We start from the raw sequence: 13,987 nt of genomic DNA, 5'->3' as shown, positions 1-13,987 counted from the left end.
GTTAGGACTCGTCCCGACTGACTCCGTTAGGACTCGTCCCGACTGACTCCGTTAGGACTCGTCCCGACTGACTCCGTTAGGACTCGTCTCGACTGACTCCGTTGGGACTCGTCTCGACTGACTCCGTTGGGACTCGTCTCGACTGACTCCGTTGGGACTCGTCTCGACTATTAGGACTCGTCTCGACTGACTATGTTAGGACTCGTCCCGACTGGCTCTAGAATCTGACTGCACATATTATGTCTTTGTTCATTTTCAGCCACATAAAGGATTCTACTGTTTGGATTGAATGGTTCAGTTCTGATCTCTACCAGATAATCCTGCCTCCTGAGTCCCTACCTTCGGCGAATGTTTTGGAGTTTAATTGATGGGATAATAATCTGAATGTAACCGCGAGGAGTGTCACACTGCGATATATGACGGGAGATGTTTCTGTTTTTTTTTCCAGGTGTTGGATAACGCCATCGAGACGGAGAAGATGGTCGAGAAGTACGAGTCTCTGGCCTCAGACCTGCTGGAATGGATCGAACAGACCATCATCATCCTCAACAACAGGAAGTTCGCCAACTCTCTGGTCGGAGTCCAGCAGCAGCTTCAGGCCTTCAACACCTACCGGACCGTGGAGAAACCTCCAAAGTCAGAACCGCCTCTTCGTAGTTTGATCACGCAAAACAAACTTTCAGTAGCACACACTCACTGAGAATATGAAATTCAACTGTTAACAACACCATCATCAATGGTTACCTCTTCCTCCTCTCCACCCGTTCTCCACCTCCTCTGCTTCCTCCTTTCTCTTCTGTCTCCAGGTTCACAGAGAAGGGAAACCTGGAGGTTCTTCTGTTCACCATCCAGAGTAAGATGAGAGCCAACAACCAGAAGGTCTACATGCCCCGAGAGGGAAAACTCATCTCAGATATCAACAAGGTGAGAGCTGCTCCACCTCCAGATCTGAGCTTCACATCGTCCTACTGAATATAACACTGTCAGTGCTTCTAAACAACCTGAGGAGATACAGGACTCAGTATTTAAGTATTAACCATGAATGTCAGTGAATTAATCGAATCAATACAGCCGTTTAGAAGCCATTCCTACAGCGGAGGAGTTGAGCTGTGATATTAGCTTCTGTACAGCGGCAGAAGCTAATATCAGGGGGGGTTTCTTCTTCTCCGCCAGAAGAAAACTTTCTACTTTTTAGAGTTAAATGCATCAATCTGGAGCACTTTGAGAGCTAAATGAAGAGGCGGATCTATGAAGAACTTTGAGCTCTAGTAAACAATTTAATCAGACAGGGTCCGCGACATCGCCGCAGATCCCTGACGCATTGAGGACAGTCCGCCCCAGTAGACAGATGACCTTCCCCTCAGGGAGATAGGGCGCACTGCGCAGCGAGCACTCCACGGCGCCAGGAAGTGGCGAGGTCCAGGTTGAGGGGTGCTGTAAAACTCCCGGTCGGCGCTGCGAACCACATTCACCCCGGGCCTTTCCAAGCCGACTGCACAGACTCCACCCGTGTAAAAATAGTTTCAGATCATTATGAAACCGTGTCGGGTTCGATGTCAGATCACTTTGATTTCAGTTGAATTAGGCTACACAACGGTTGATATGATTGGATACAAATCCAACATGTTAGACGCCATATAGACATTATCGACAACGTTCTACCTGGCTTTGGCCCCGTTCACACCTGGTATTAACATGCGTCCTGAGTGATCCGATCACAAGTGGACTAAGTACAGGTATGAACGCACTCGAGACGCATTGAGATCCGATCACTCAGACCACATTCAGAGGTGGTCACATTAAGGACCGCCTTCTCTACTGCCTCGCAGCATGGAAACAGCCTCTCTGTTCTACTGTATCCTGTCGGTACAACTGTATTTTATTAAAATATATCTTGTTTATAGGCTACATATCTACAGCCTAGAGACAGGAAGTTCATAATTATCATACTGATAGTTTTTCCTCACCAAAATTTACTATGTTTGGAGCGTTATTTAACCTCCTTCCCGACAAGCTAGTATGACAGGGTTGGTACCGATGGATTCATCAGTTTTTTTCTAGTTTACTATGATACCAGGATCTTCACTCTAGCTTTAAAACTGAGCTACAGCCTCTGAAAGACAGTGAAGTTGGTCGGGATCGCCGGCGCGGTCTTCATAAATATTGACAGCTGAACTTCATTACGCTGGATAAGAGATTAATTTTGTATTCAGTACAGGAGAATCTGTAAACTCAATAAGCTTTCAGACCCTGAACCAGGCTCACAGGGACTGAGGTGGACTACAGTTTGGTTCTTGGAGGTCTTCCTGTATCCAGCAGTAAAGTTCATGTAGATGCTGTTTCTTTCACGGCTCTAAATAACTTAATTAAAAAGTGTGTGATGGTGATGGTGATGGTGATGGTGATGGCGTGTTCGTTGTCAGGCCTGGGAGCGACTGGAGAAGGCGGAGCATGAGAGGGAGCTGGCTCTGAGGACCGAGCTGATTCGTCAGGAGAAACTGGAACAACTTGCCAGACGCTTCGACCGCAAGGCGGCCATGAGAGAGACCTGGCTCAGTGAAAACCAGAGACTGGTGTCACAGGTAAGAGGATGCACCGTCGGCAGCAGCTAATAGGTGCTGCTCCACGTTAGCGTCAGCTGCTACAGCATTCAAACCTGCTAAATCCTGTCCTGTCTCCACCCAAAAGGGAGACATTTATTATTGTTGGTTTCATGAATGTCCTGCCGCCTCCGTTGTCTCTCCAGGACAACTTTGGTTTCGACCTTCAGGCCGTCGAGGCGGCCACCAAGAAGCACGAGGCGATCGAGACGGACATCACGGCGTACGAGGAGCGTGTCCAGGCCGTGGTTTCTGTGGCGAGGGAGCTGGAGGTGGAGCACTACCACGACATCAAACGCATCACGGCGAGGAAGGACAACGTGATCCGTCTGTGGGAGTACCTGCTGGAGCTGCTGAAGGCCCGCAGGCTGAGACTGGAGATGAACCTGGGCCTGCAGAGAGTCTTCCAGGAGATGCTCTACATCATGGACTGGATGGACGAGATGAAGGTACGTCGCTGAAACAAACCCCACCCTCACATGGTGAGGAGATGGAGATTTAATATCTGTTAGTCTGGTACAGAGAGGTCCAGGACGGGTTGGCTTCCTCGGAGCGATCCTCTTCTTATCTCTGAATTCCAGGAGGAAGCTGATCGCTGCCGTCCTAACGGTTGATCCTCTATGTCTTTGGTTTCCAGATGATGCTGCTGTCTCAGGATTATGGGAAGCATCTATTAGGGGTGGAGGACCTGCTGCAGAAACACGCCCTGGTGGAGGCAGACATCGCCATCCAGGCTGACCGAGTGAAGGCAGTCAGCACCAACGCCACCAAATTCTCCGTCAACGACGACGGTTAGCAGCCTGATCTGTCCTCTTCCCTCCGTTGAATGTTCTGTCTAATTTCTTGGATGTTCTTATTCATCATGTTTTTTGTTCTTGTTTTTAACAACTGACTTCCTAACAAGGAGCAGGGACTTTTACTTTGATGAGCTCAACCAGTGAAAGCTTCTTCCTGTACTGGTTTGTGGCAGCAGCGTACAGTCTAGATTAATTCATACCTTATAAATGTAACCGTGTCTTCCTGTCCAGGCTACAAGCCCTGCGACCCTCAGGTCATCCAGGACCGGGTCTCTCACCTGGAGTTCTGCTACCAGGAGCTGACCCAGCTGGCCGCTGAGCGCCGCGCCCGCTTGGAGGAGTCCCGCCGTCTCTGGAAGTTCTTCTGGGAGATGGCCGAGGAGGAGGGCTGGATCCGTGAGAAGGAGCAGATCCTGTCGTCTGTCGAGCACGGCAAGGACCTCACGGGGGCGCTACGCCTCCTCAGCCAGCAACGCGCTCTGGAGGATGAGATGAGCGGCCGCGCCGGCCACCTCAAGCACACCATCGCAGAGGGTCAGGAAATGGTCCAGGCCGACCACTTTGCCGCCACCAAGATCCAGGAGCGCATCGATGACCTGCAGGCTCAGTGGGCGGCGCTGGAGCAGCTGGCGGCGGTGAGGAAGAAGAGGCTGGAAGAGGCTCTGGCGCTGCACCAGTTCCAGGCTGATGCAGATGATGTTGACGCCTGGACGCTGGACGCCCTGCGCATCGTCTCCAGTGGAGAGACTGGCCATGACGAATTCTCCACACAGGCTCTCGTCAGGAAGCACAAGGACGCGGCGGCAGAAGTGGCCAGCTACCGCCCGGTCATCGACTCGCTCCACGAGCAGGCCGCCTTACTGCCTAAAGAGGATGCGGAGTCAGAGGAGGTGCGTGGACGTCTGGTTGGCATCGAGGAACGCTACAAGGAGGTGTCAGAACTGACGAAGCTGAGGAAGCAGGTGCTGCAGGACGCTCTGGCGCTCTACAAGATGTTCAGCGAGGCAAACGCCTGTGAGGTTTGGATCGACGAGAAGGAGCAGTGGCTGAACAGCATGGAGATCCCCGAAAAACTGGAGGACCTGGAGGTCATACAGCACAGGTAGGACTACAGGTAGATGCTGCATACATGTTTGTGATTGTACGTCTCTGTTAGCCAGCACTGAGTTCATGTGGACCGTCTCCTCGGCAGGTTTGAGAGTCTGGAGCCGGAGATGAACAACCAGGCGTCTCGTGTCGCTGTGGTGAACCAGATTGCCCGGCAGCTGATGCACAATGGTCACCCGAGCGAAAAGGACATCAAGAGCCAGCAGGACAAACTCAACAACAGGTACTGACTGATAGAGTCCATTTGACCATGAAACTATAGGTGTGATTGTACCTGTCGACTGTGACGATCCTCTCCTCTACTTCTAGGTGGAGCCAGTTCCGCGACCTGGTGGACCTGAAGAAGGATTCCCTGAACTCGGCTCTGGGTGTGCAGAACTACCACCTCGACTGCAACGAGACCAAGTCCTGGATCAAAGAGAAGACTAAAGTCATCGAGTCCACCCAGGAGCTGGGCAACGACCTCACTGGGGTCATGGCCCTGCAGCGCAAACTGACCGGAATGGAGCGCGACCTGGCCGCCATCGAGGACAAACTGGGCGATCTGCGAGGCGAGGCCCAGCGGCTGGCAGAGGAGCACCCGGACCAGGCGAAGGCCATCACGGGCCGCCTGGCTGAGATCACCGCCGTCTGGGAGGAAATGAAGAACACTCTGAAGAACCGCGAGGAGTCACTGGGCGAGGCCAGGAAGCTACAGCAGTTCCTGCGCGAGCTGGACGACTTCCAGTCCTGGCTGTCTCGCACTCAGACGGCCATCGCCTCCGAGGACATGCCCAACACGCTGGCCGAGGCCGAGAAGCTCATGGCCCAGCACGAAAACATCAAGAACGAGGTCCAGAACTACGAGGAGGACTACCAGAAGATGCGTGACATGGGGGAGATGGTGACGCAGGGCCAGACGGACGCGCAGTACATGTTCCTTCGACAGAGGCTGCAGGCGCTCGACACCGGCTGGAACGAACTGCACAAGATGTGGGAGAACCGACAGAACCTGCTGTCCCAGTCTCACGCCTATCAGCTCTTCCTTAGAGACACCAAGCAGGCCGAGGCCTTCCTCAACAACCAGGTAAACAGATTCACCTCACTGCAGTCTAGTTTAACACCTTTAACCCCGGGTTCATGACCCCCCGTGTCCTGGGGTTCATGTTGATCAGGACTGGACCCATGCTGACCAGAGAACCTCATCTGATGTTTCTGCTCTGATAAGAACCCATTGACATCCTTCTCGGATAAGTTCTGGTCTCTGTAACAGAACCGGTCACTCTGTCCAACACTTTGGTCCAAATCAAAAAAATGTCTCTAATAAAATCTTTACTCAACCAGATCAGGATTCATGTATTGTCCTGATTAACATGGATCCTCAGAGGAACCTCTAGCACTACCATCCACACAAAATGTCACACACAGATCTCAAAACCAATCAGGTGATTCGCTCCAAATTTCCAGAAGATGAACCCTTATGATGTAATAATTACCTCATGACTTTTCCCCTGGAGTCGTGCTCAGCATAGACGTACCCTGTAGCTATCTGAACCCTGTGTCCTCGCCCCACAGGAGTACGTCCTGGCTCACACCGAGATGCCCACCACACTGGAGGGCGCCGAGGCCGCCATCAAGAAGCAGGAGGACTTCATGACCACCATGGACGCCAACGAAGACAAGATCAACGGCGTGGTGGAGGCCGGCAGGCGGCTGGCCAGCGACGGAAACATCAACGCCGAACGTATCCAGGAGAGAGTCGCCTCCATCGACGACAGGTAGACATCAGTTCAGACATCTGAGACTTCATGAGACTGTTTTTAGATGAGCTTTGTTAAACAATAACCTCCAACAAGATGCAGCCTTACTGGCCTCTACAGACCCGTTTATATAGCCCTCTTCTCTGTTAGTAACCATGGTGACGTGTTTAGTGGGCGGAGCGTTAAGTGGAGGCAGAATAATTCTCTGAACACGTTAGTTAACGCTGGCTAGCAAGTATTGTTGGCTTGCTTTTTTTAACAATGGCTGAAGAAAATCCTAGTTTCTCTCAATATGTGCTGTCACTCACTCTCCAGGATCACCAGTGGTAGTTGAGTTACTTTTCCTTCCAGTAGGAGAATCTGTTACCTGGTTATTAGTGAATAAGGACGCCTCCGTTATGTGTTGGCGTCCTGGTCTGACCTCGTCCTCCATGTTTCAGGCATAAGAAGAACAGGGAGGCTGCAGTGGAGCTGCTGATGAGGCTGAAGGACAACAGAGACCTGCAGAAGTTCCTGCAGGACTGCCAGGAGGTCAGTCGGTCATTAACGGCGGGTTCATCCGTCCAACATTTTGGTCCAGAAGCAGATAGAAGTGTATTGATTCCAAGAGGATGAACCCTGATAACATGTAGTGTCTGTGTGTTTGTGTCCAGCTGTCGCTGTGGATCAATGAGAAGATGCTCACGGCTCAGGACATGACCTACGACGAGGCCAGGAACCTGCACAGCAAGTGGCTGAAGCACCAGGCCTTCATGGCCGAACTGCAGTCCAACAAAGAGTGGCTGGACAAGATCCAGAAGGTACCGGGTCTCAACCCTCTGCTGGATCAGAACCGTTTTCCAGTTTGTTACTGAGAGCTTCTTAGTTTGCTACTGAGAGTTTCTTAGTTTGCTACTGAGAGTTTCTTAGTTTGTTACTGAGAGTTTCTTAGTTTGTTACTGAGAGTTTCTTAGTTTGCTTCTGAGAGTTTCTTAGTTTGTTACTGAGAGTTTCTTAGTTTGTTACTGAGAGTTTCTTAGTTTGCTACTGAGAGTTTCTTAGTTTGTTACTGAGAGTTTCTTAGTTTGTTACTGAGAGTTTCTTAGTTTGTTACTGAGAGTTTCTTAGTTTGCTACTGAGAGTTTCTTAGTTTGTTACTGAGAGTTTCTTAGTTTGCTACTGAGAGTTTCTTAGTTTGTTACTGAGAGTTTCTTAGTTTGCTTCTGAGAGTTTCTTAGTTTGTTACTGAGAGTTTCTTAGTTTGTTACTGAGAGTTTCTTAGTTTGCTACTGAGAGTTTCTTAGTTTGTTACTGAGAGTTTCTTAGTTTGTTACTGAGAGTTTCTTAGTTTGCTACTGAGAGTTTCTTAGTTTGTTACTGAGAGTTTCTTAGTTTGCTACTGAGAGTTTCTTAGTTTGTTACTGAGAGTTTCTTAGTTTGCTACTGAGAGTTTCTTAGTTTGTTACTGAGAGTTTCTTAGTTTGCTACTGAGAGTTTCTTAGTTTGTTACTGAGAGTTTCTTAGTTTGTTACTGAGAGTTTCTTAGTTTGTTACTGAGAGTTTCTTAGTTTGTTACTGAGAGTTTCTTAGTTTGCTACTGAGAGTTTCTTAGTTTGTTACTGAGAGTTTCTTAGTTTGCTTCTGAGAGTTTCTTAGTTTGTTACTGAGAGTTTCTTAGTTTGCTTCTGAGAGTTTCTTAGTTTGCTACTGAGAGTTTCTTAGTTTGTTACTGAGAGTTTCTTAGTTTGTTACTGAGAGTTTCTTAGTTTGTTACTGAGAGTTTCTTAGTTTGCTACTGAGAGTTTCTTAGTTTGTTACTGAGAGTTTCTTAGTTTGTTACTGAGAGTTTCTTAGTTTGCTTCTGAGAGTTTCTTAGTTTGTTACTGAGAGTTTCTTAGTTTGTTACTGAGAGTTTCTTAGTTTGCTACTGAGAGTTTCTTAGTTTGTTACTGAGAGTTTCTTAGTTTGTTACTGAGAGTTTCTTAGTTTGTTACTGAGAGTTTCTTAGTTTGTTACTGAGAGTTTCTTAGTTTGCTACTGAGAGTTTCTTAGTTTGTTACTGAGAGTTTCTTAGTTTGTTACTGAGAGTTTCTTAGTTTGTTACTGAGAGTTTCTTAGTTTGTTACTGAGAGTTTCTTAGTTTGTTACTGAGAGTTTCTTAGTTTGCTACTGAGAGTTTCTTAGTTTGCTACTGAGAGTTTCTTAGTTTGTTACTGAGAGTTTCTTAGTTTGTTAATGAGAGTTTCCTGTTTGTTACTGAGAGTTTCCTGGTGTGTCTGGCTGCAGGACGGCATGCTGCTGGTGTCAGAGAAGCCGGAGACGGAGGCGGTGGTGAAGGAGAAGCTGTCTTCGCTCCACGCCATGTGGGAGGAGCTGGAGTCCACCACGCAGACCAAAGCTCAGTGTCTGTTCGACGCCAACAAGTCGGAGCTGTTCACTCAGAGCTGCGCCGACCTGGACAAATGGATGGGAGGCATGGAGGGTCAGATCCAGTCCGACGACTACGGCAAAGACCTGACCTCCGTCAACATCCTGCTCAAAAAACAACAGGTACTCTCACAGTAGTACTGCAGTACTCAAACACCACGCAGTACTGCTTTTACATTAATACTTCGTTGATACAGGATGTAATGAACATTCTGATGATACTTCTGTACTCAGGTAGTAGTATTTTTACACTGTGCTAATAATACAGGATCTTGGTGGAAAGTACTTCTTCCACCAAGGATTACTAGTACTATTATCAGAAAGAGTAGTAGTAGTACTGTCAGCTGTAGTAGTAGTAGTACTGTTAGTATCAGTAGTAGTACTCTGACTAACCCCCCCTCCCCCCCACAGATGCTGGAGAAGCAGGTGGAGGTGCGCCAGCGGGAGGTGGTGGAGCTGCAGAGCCAGGTGAAGGCTCTGGGTCAGGAGGTGAAGGACACCGACGAGGTGGACGGGCGGCGGCAGCTGGTGGAGACGAAGTTCCAGCAGCTGTTGGACCCGCTGAGACGCCGCAGAGACTTCCTGGTCGAGTCCAGAGAAGTTCACCAGTTCAACCGAGACGTGGAGGACGAGATAGTACGTAGACCTGAACGTAGACCTGAACGTAGACCTTGAACTAGAGAGTCCACGTGTGTCTCTGTGTTTCATATTGAGACAGACGATGGAACAGACACATTAAAGTGTGTGTCTTATCATATCAACACTCTTACTCCATCTGTGTACCACGATAGTATAAATATAATAGTAATAATTAGTATAAATACTACAGGTCTCTGTAGTTTATTAACGTCAGAACGTCCACGGTACCAATCGGATCATTTCAAAATAAAATTCGCCGACTGGAGAGAACCAGTTAGTCCGTCAACGTCCGTCACAGTTATTATAACTCATTCATCGTTTCAGTCATTTTTTTACTCAAAAACATTTTCCTGATTCTTGATTGATGTGAATATTTGTGTCTCTATGACAGTAAATTAAATGTCTGTGAGCTTCGACTCGACAAAACGAGCTTCTGAATATGTGGACTTATAATGAATATCAATATAATTCTACCGGTGTGTGTTCTGTCCTCCAGCTGTGGGTTCAGGAGAGGAATGCCGTGGCCACGTCCACCGACCACGGACACAACCTGCAGACCGTCCAGCTGCTCATCAAGAAGAACCAGGTGAGAGAACCGAATACAGAACATGTTCTGACAGAACCACAGAGAACTCATGCTGATGTGGATCAGATCTGAGGCTCCTAAAATCAGAATCCGGTTTATGGCCGAGTCGGTTTTAACATACAAGGAATTTGTTTCGGTGTATAACTATAGAACCTTTTAGTGATGACGTCATGATGACGTCATGATGAGGTTATGATGAGGTTATGATGAGGTCATGATGATGTCATGATGAGGTCACGGTGTTAGCTGGCGGCTAAACAAAGGAAAGACTGGAGGCTAACACTAGCAGTGGGCTAAAGTTACACATCTAAAATGTCCTCTCACTGTGTTATTGGTGCCAGAATCCAGATATCACAGACATTAGAGATGACAAACTGTGATTGGAGGCTCTAGCGAGCTACAATATCAGAGAAACGTTTCAGAGATGGAGAGTAAATGATGCTAAACTATTAGCAACCCTCTCTCTCCGTCTCTGAAACGCTTCTCCGATATTGTCCGACTCTCTTTCTGACTGACTTTACTGAAGGATAGTTAACTATAGAAATCCATACATTTATACGCCCTCAGTTTATCTTTACAGCGCTGCCGTTGGCCACCAGCCCGCTAGTCGGACGGCCGGCTACTTAGCTAGCTTAGCTCGCTAATTCCACCATGCTGTCATGAAACATAGAAAATGAGGCAAACAAAGTTGTGCCTCATCTGGAGATAGCACGGTGCTGTCCTACGCTGGGACCAGAGTGTGAGGATGAAGTATTAGGTTGTTAAATTTACTCGCTCGTCCTCTTCCTCCTCAGACTCTCCAGAAGGAGATCCAGGGTCATCAGCCTCGTATCGACGACATCCTGGAGCGCAGTCAGAGCCTCCTGAAGGACGACTCCTCCAACGCAGACGTGATCCGCCAGCGTCTCGCCGACCTGCGGGAGCTGTGGAGGCAGCTGATGGAGGAGGCGGAGCGCCGCCACGGCCGCCTGGAGGAGGCGCACAAGGCCCAGCAGTACTACTTTGATGCGGCCGAGGCCGAGGCCTGGATGAGCGAGCAGGAGCTGTACATGATGTCAGAGGAGAAGGCCAAGGTGAGGTCATACTCACAACACTTCCTGGTGTTCTTTCACAATAAAAGCTGTATGACCCACTAAAGCACATTAAAATACAATAGCTTGACAAATGTAATAACTTCTGAATCGATATAACGACGTCCGGTGTTGTAACATTAACGTGTTCTGATCAGGACGAGCTGAGCGCCGTCACCATGCAGAAGAAGCACCAGATCGTGGAGCAGGCGGTGGAGGACTACGCCGAGAGCGTCCACCAGTTGTCCAAAACCAGCAGAGGACTGGTGGCTGACGGACACCCCGAGAGGTGTGTTTTACTGCACCTGTGAGGACACGCAGATGTTTGACATCAAACTATTTAAATATTATTCACAGTGTTGATTGTTGATGGACCCGCCTGACCCGCCCTCACAGTCCTGGATCAAATGCTGTTTTCTTTCTGTCGTTGCCATAGTAACAGGACTATGTGTGTGTGTGTTTGTGTGTGTCAGTGAGCGGATCAGCATGCGCCAGTCTCAGGTGGATAAGCTGTACGCCGGCCTGAAGGACCTATCAGAAGAGAGGCGGGGCAAACTGGACGAGAGGCTCCGCCTCTTCCAGCTGAACCGGGAGGTGGACGACCTCGAGCAGTGGATCGCTGAGCGGGAGGTGGTGGCCGGGTCGCACGAGCTGGGACAGGACTACGAACACGTGACTGTACGTTACTAACCCTGTTACTAACCCTGTTACTACGGTTACCACGACTGAGTGTATTATTACATCCTGACCTCTGACCCCGTGTGCTCCCTGCTCAGATGTTGCAGGAGCGTTTCCGTGAGTTCGCTCGGGACACCGGGAACATCGGTCAGGAGCGCGTGGACGCCGTCAATCGTCTGGCGGACGAGCTGATCAACGCCGGTCACGGCGACGCGGCAACTGTGGCGGAGTGGAAGGACGGGCTGAACGAGGCCTGGGCCGACCTGCTGGAGCTCATCGACACCAGGACGCAGATCCTCGCCGCCTCCTTCGAGCTCCATAAGTTCTACCACGACGCCAAGGAGATCCTGGGACGCATCATGGACAAACAGAAGAAGCTGCCGGAGGAGGTCGGCCGTGATCAGAACACCGTGGAGACGCTGCAGAGGATGCACACCACCTTCGAACACGACATCCAGGCCTTGGGAACACAGGTCAGTCACGCCTAACCTGCTTTATGGGGACACAGTGGGTTCATGAGGACGCAGTGGGTTTATGAGGACGCAGTGGGTTTATGAGGACGCAGTGGGTTTATGAGGACGCAGCGGGTTTATGGGGACGCAGTGGGTTTATGGGGACGCAGTGGGTTTATGAGGACGCAGTGGGTTTATGAGGACGCAGCGGGTTTATGGGGACGCAGTGGGTTTATGGGGATGCAGTGGGTTTATGGGGACGCAATGGGTTTATGGGGATGCAGTGGGTTCATGAGGACGCAGTGGGTTTATGAGGACGCAGTGGGTTTATGAGGACGCAGCGGGTTTATGGGGATGCAGTGGGTTTATGGGGACGCAGTGGGTTCATGAGGACGCAGCGGGTTTATGAGGACGCAGCGGGTTTATGGGGATGCAGTGGGTTTATGGGGACGCAGTGGGTTTATGAGGACGCAGTGGGTTTATGAGGACGCAGTGGGTTTATGGGGACGCAGTGGGTTTATGGGGACGCAGTGGGTTTATGGGGATGCAGTGGGTTTATGGGGACGCAATGGGTTTATGGGGATGCAGTGGGTTTATGGGGACGCAATGGGTTTATAGGGATGCAGTGGGTTTATGGGGACGCAGTGGGTTTATGAGGACGCAGTGGGTTTATGAGGACGCAGCGGGTTTATGGGGACGCAGTGGGTTTATGAGGACGCAGTGGGTTTATGGGGACGCAATGGGTTTATAGGGACGCAATGGGTTTATAGGGATGCAGTGGGTTTATGGGGACGCAGTGGGTTTATGAGGACGCAGTGGGTTTATGAGGACGCAGCGGGTTTATGGGGATGCAGTGGGTTTATGGGGACGCAATGGGTTTATAGGGATGCAGTGGGTTTATGGTGATGCAGTGGGTTTATGGGGACGCAGTGGGTTCATGAGGACGCAGCGGGTTTATGGGGATGCAGTGGGTTTATGGTGATGCAGTGGGTTCATGAGGACGCAGCGGGTTTATGGGGACGCAGTGGGTTTATGAGGACGCAGTGGGTTTATGGGGACGCAATGGGTTTATAGGGACGCAATGGGTTTATAGGGATGCAGTGGGTTTATGGGGACGCAGTGGGTTTATGGGGACGCAGTGGGTTTATGGGGACGCAGTGGGTTTATGAGGACGCAGTGGGTTTATGAGGACGCAGCGGGTTTATGGGGACGCAGTGGGTTTATGGGGATGCAGTGGGTTTATGGGGACGCAGTGGGTTTATGGGGACGCAGTGGGTTTATGAGGACGCAGTGGGTTTATAGGGACGCAGTGGGTTTATGGGGACGCAGTGGGTTTATAGGGATGCAGTGGGTTTATGAGGACGCAATGGGTTTATAGGGACGCAGTGGGTTTATGGGGACGCAGTGGGTTTATAGGGATGCAGTGGGTTTATGAGGACGCAATGGGTTTATAGGGACGCAGTGGGTTTATGGGGATGCAGTGGGTTTATGGGGACGCAGTGGGTTTATGAGGACGCAATGGGTTTATAGGGACGCAGTGGGTTTATGGGGACGCAGTGGGTTTAGGTATTTTCATGAACGTTAGGTTACGTTACGTCAACTGCTGACTCCTGTTTCCTCATGTAATGAATGATCTGATATGATGATATATAAACATGACCCCAGTCAGTTCCACACAGGGAGGTTTACTGAGCACTGGTATCAGTGTTTGACCTTTGACCCGGTGTGCAGGTGAGGCAGCTGCAGGATGACGCGGTGCGCCTCCAGTCGGCGTATGCCGGAGATAAAGCCGACGACATCCAGCGGCGGGAGAGCGACGTGCTGGAGGCCTGGAGGAGTCTGCTGGAGGCCTGCGACGGACGCAGGGTCCGCCTCCTCGACACTGGGGACAAGTTCAGGTTCTTCAGCATGGT

The 13,987-nt window shown here is 50.0% G+C and overlaps 1 protein-coding gene across 3 annotated transcripts in view; it reads left to right on the top strand.

The window, feature by feature from the left end:
• The window catches only part of LOC141765180 (spectrin beta chain, non-erythrocytic 1-like), a 41,927-nt gene that overhangs the window by 21,100 nt on the left and 6,840 nt on the right, over positions 1-13,987 (top strand). For all 3 annotated transcript variants that reach the window (XM_074631200.1, XM_074631201.1, XM_074631202.1), the window contains 19 exons: positions 449-636; positions 807-924; positions 2,424-2,582; positions 2,747-3,049; positions 3,238-3,391; positions 3,629-4,499; positions 4,590-4,727; positions 4,814-5,570; positions 6,059-6,261; positions 6,684-6,774; positions 6,897-7,043; positions 8,509-8,772; positions 9,061-9,285; positions 9,785-9,874; positions 10,669-10,947; positions 11,103-11,233; positions 11,418-11,622; positions 11,721-12,095; positions 13,806-13,987. The exon at positions 13,806-13,987 is cut by the window's right edge. In XM_074631200.1, the coding sequence (XP_074487301.1) occupies positions 449-636; positions 807-924; positions 2,424-2,582; positions 2,747-3,049; positions 3,238-3,391; positions 3,629-4,499; positions 4,590-4,727; positions 4,814-5,570; positions 6,059-6,261; positions 6,684-6,774; positions 6,897-7,043; positions 8,509-8,772; positions 9,061-9,285; positions 9,785-9,874; positions 10,669-10,947; positions 11,103-11,233; positions 11,418-11,622; positions 11,721-12,095; positions 13,806-13,987 (4,880 nt within the window). The remainder of the gene's footprint in view (positions 1-448; positions 637-806; positions 925-2,423; positions 2,583-2,746; positions 3,050-3,237; positions 3,392-3,628; positions 4,500-4,589; positions 4,728-4,813; positions 5,571-6,058; positions 6,262-6,683; positions 6,775-6,896; positions 7,044-8,508; positions 8,773-9,060; positions 9,286-9,784; positions 9,875-10,668; positions 10,948-11,102; positions 11,234-11,417; positions 11,623-11,720; positions 12,096-13,805) is intronic.

Source organism: Sebastes fasciatus, chromosome 3 (genome assembly GCF_043250625.1).
Source record: "Sebastes fasciatus isolate fSebFas1 chromosome 3, fSebFas1.pri, whole genome shotgun sequence".
Lineage (NCBI taxonomy): Eukaryota > Metazoa > Chordata > Actinopteri > Perciformes > Sebastidae > Sebastes > Sebastes fasciatus.
This window is presented reverse-complemented; position numbering and strand designations above follow the sequence as displayed.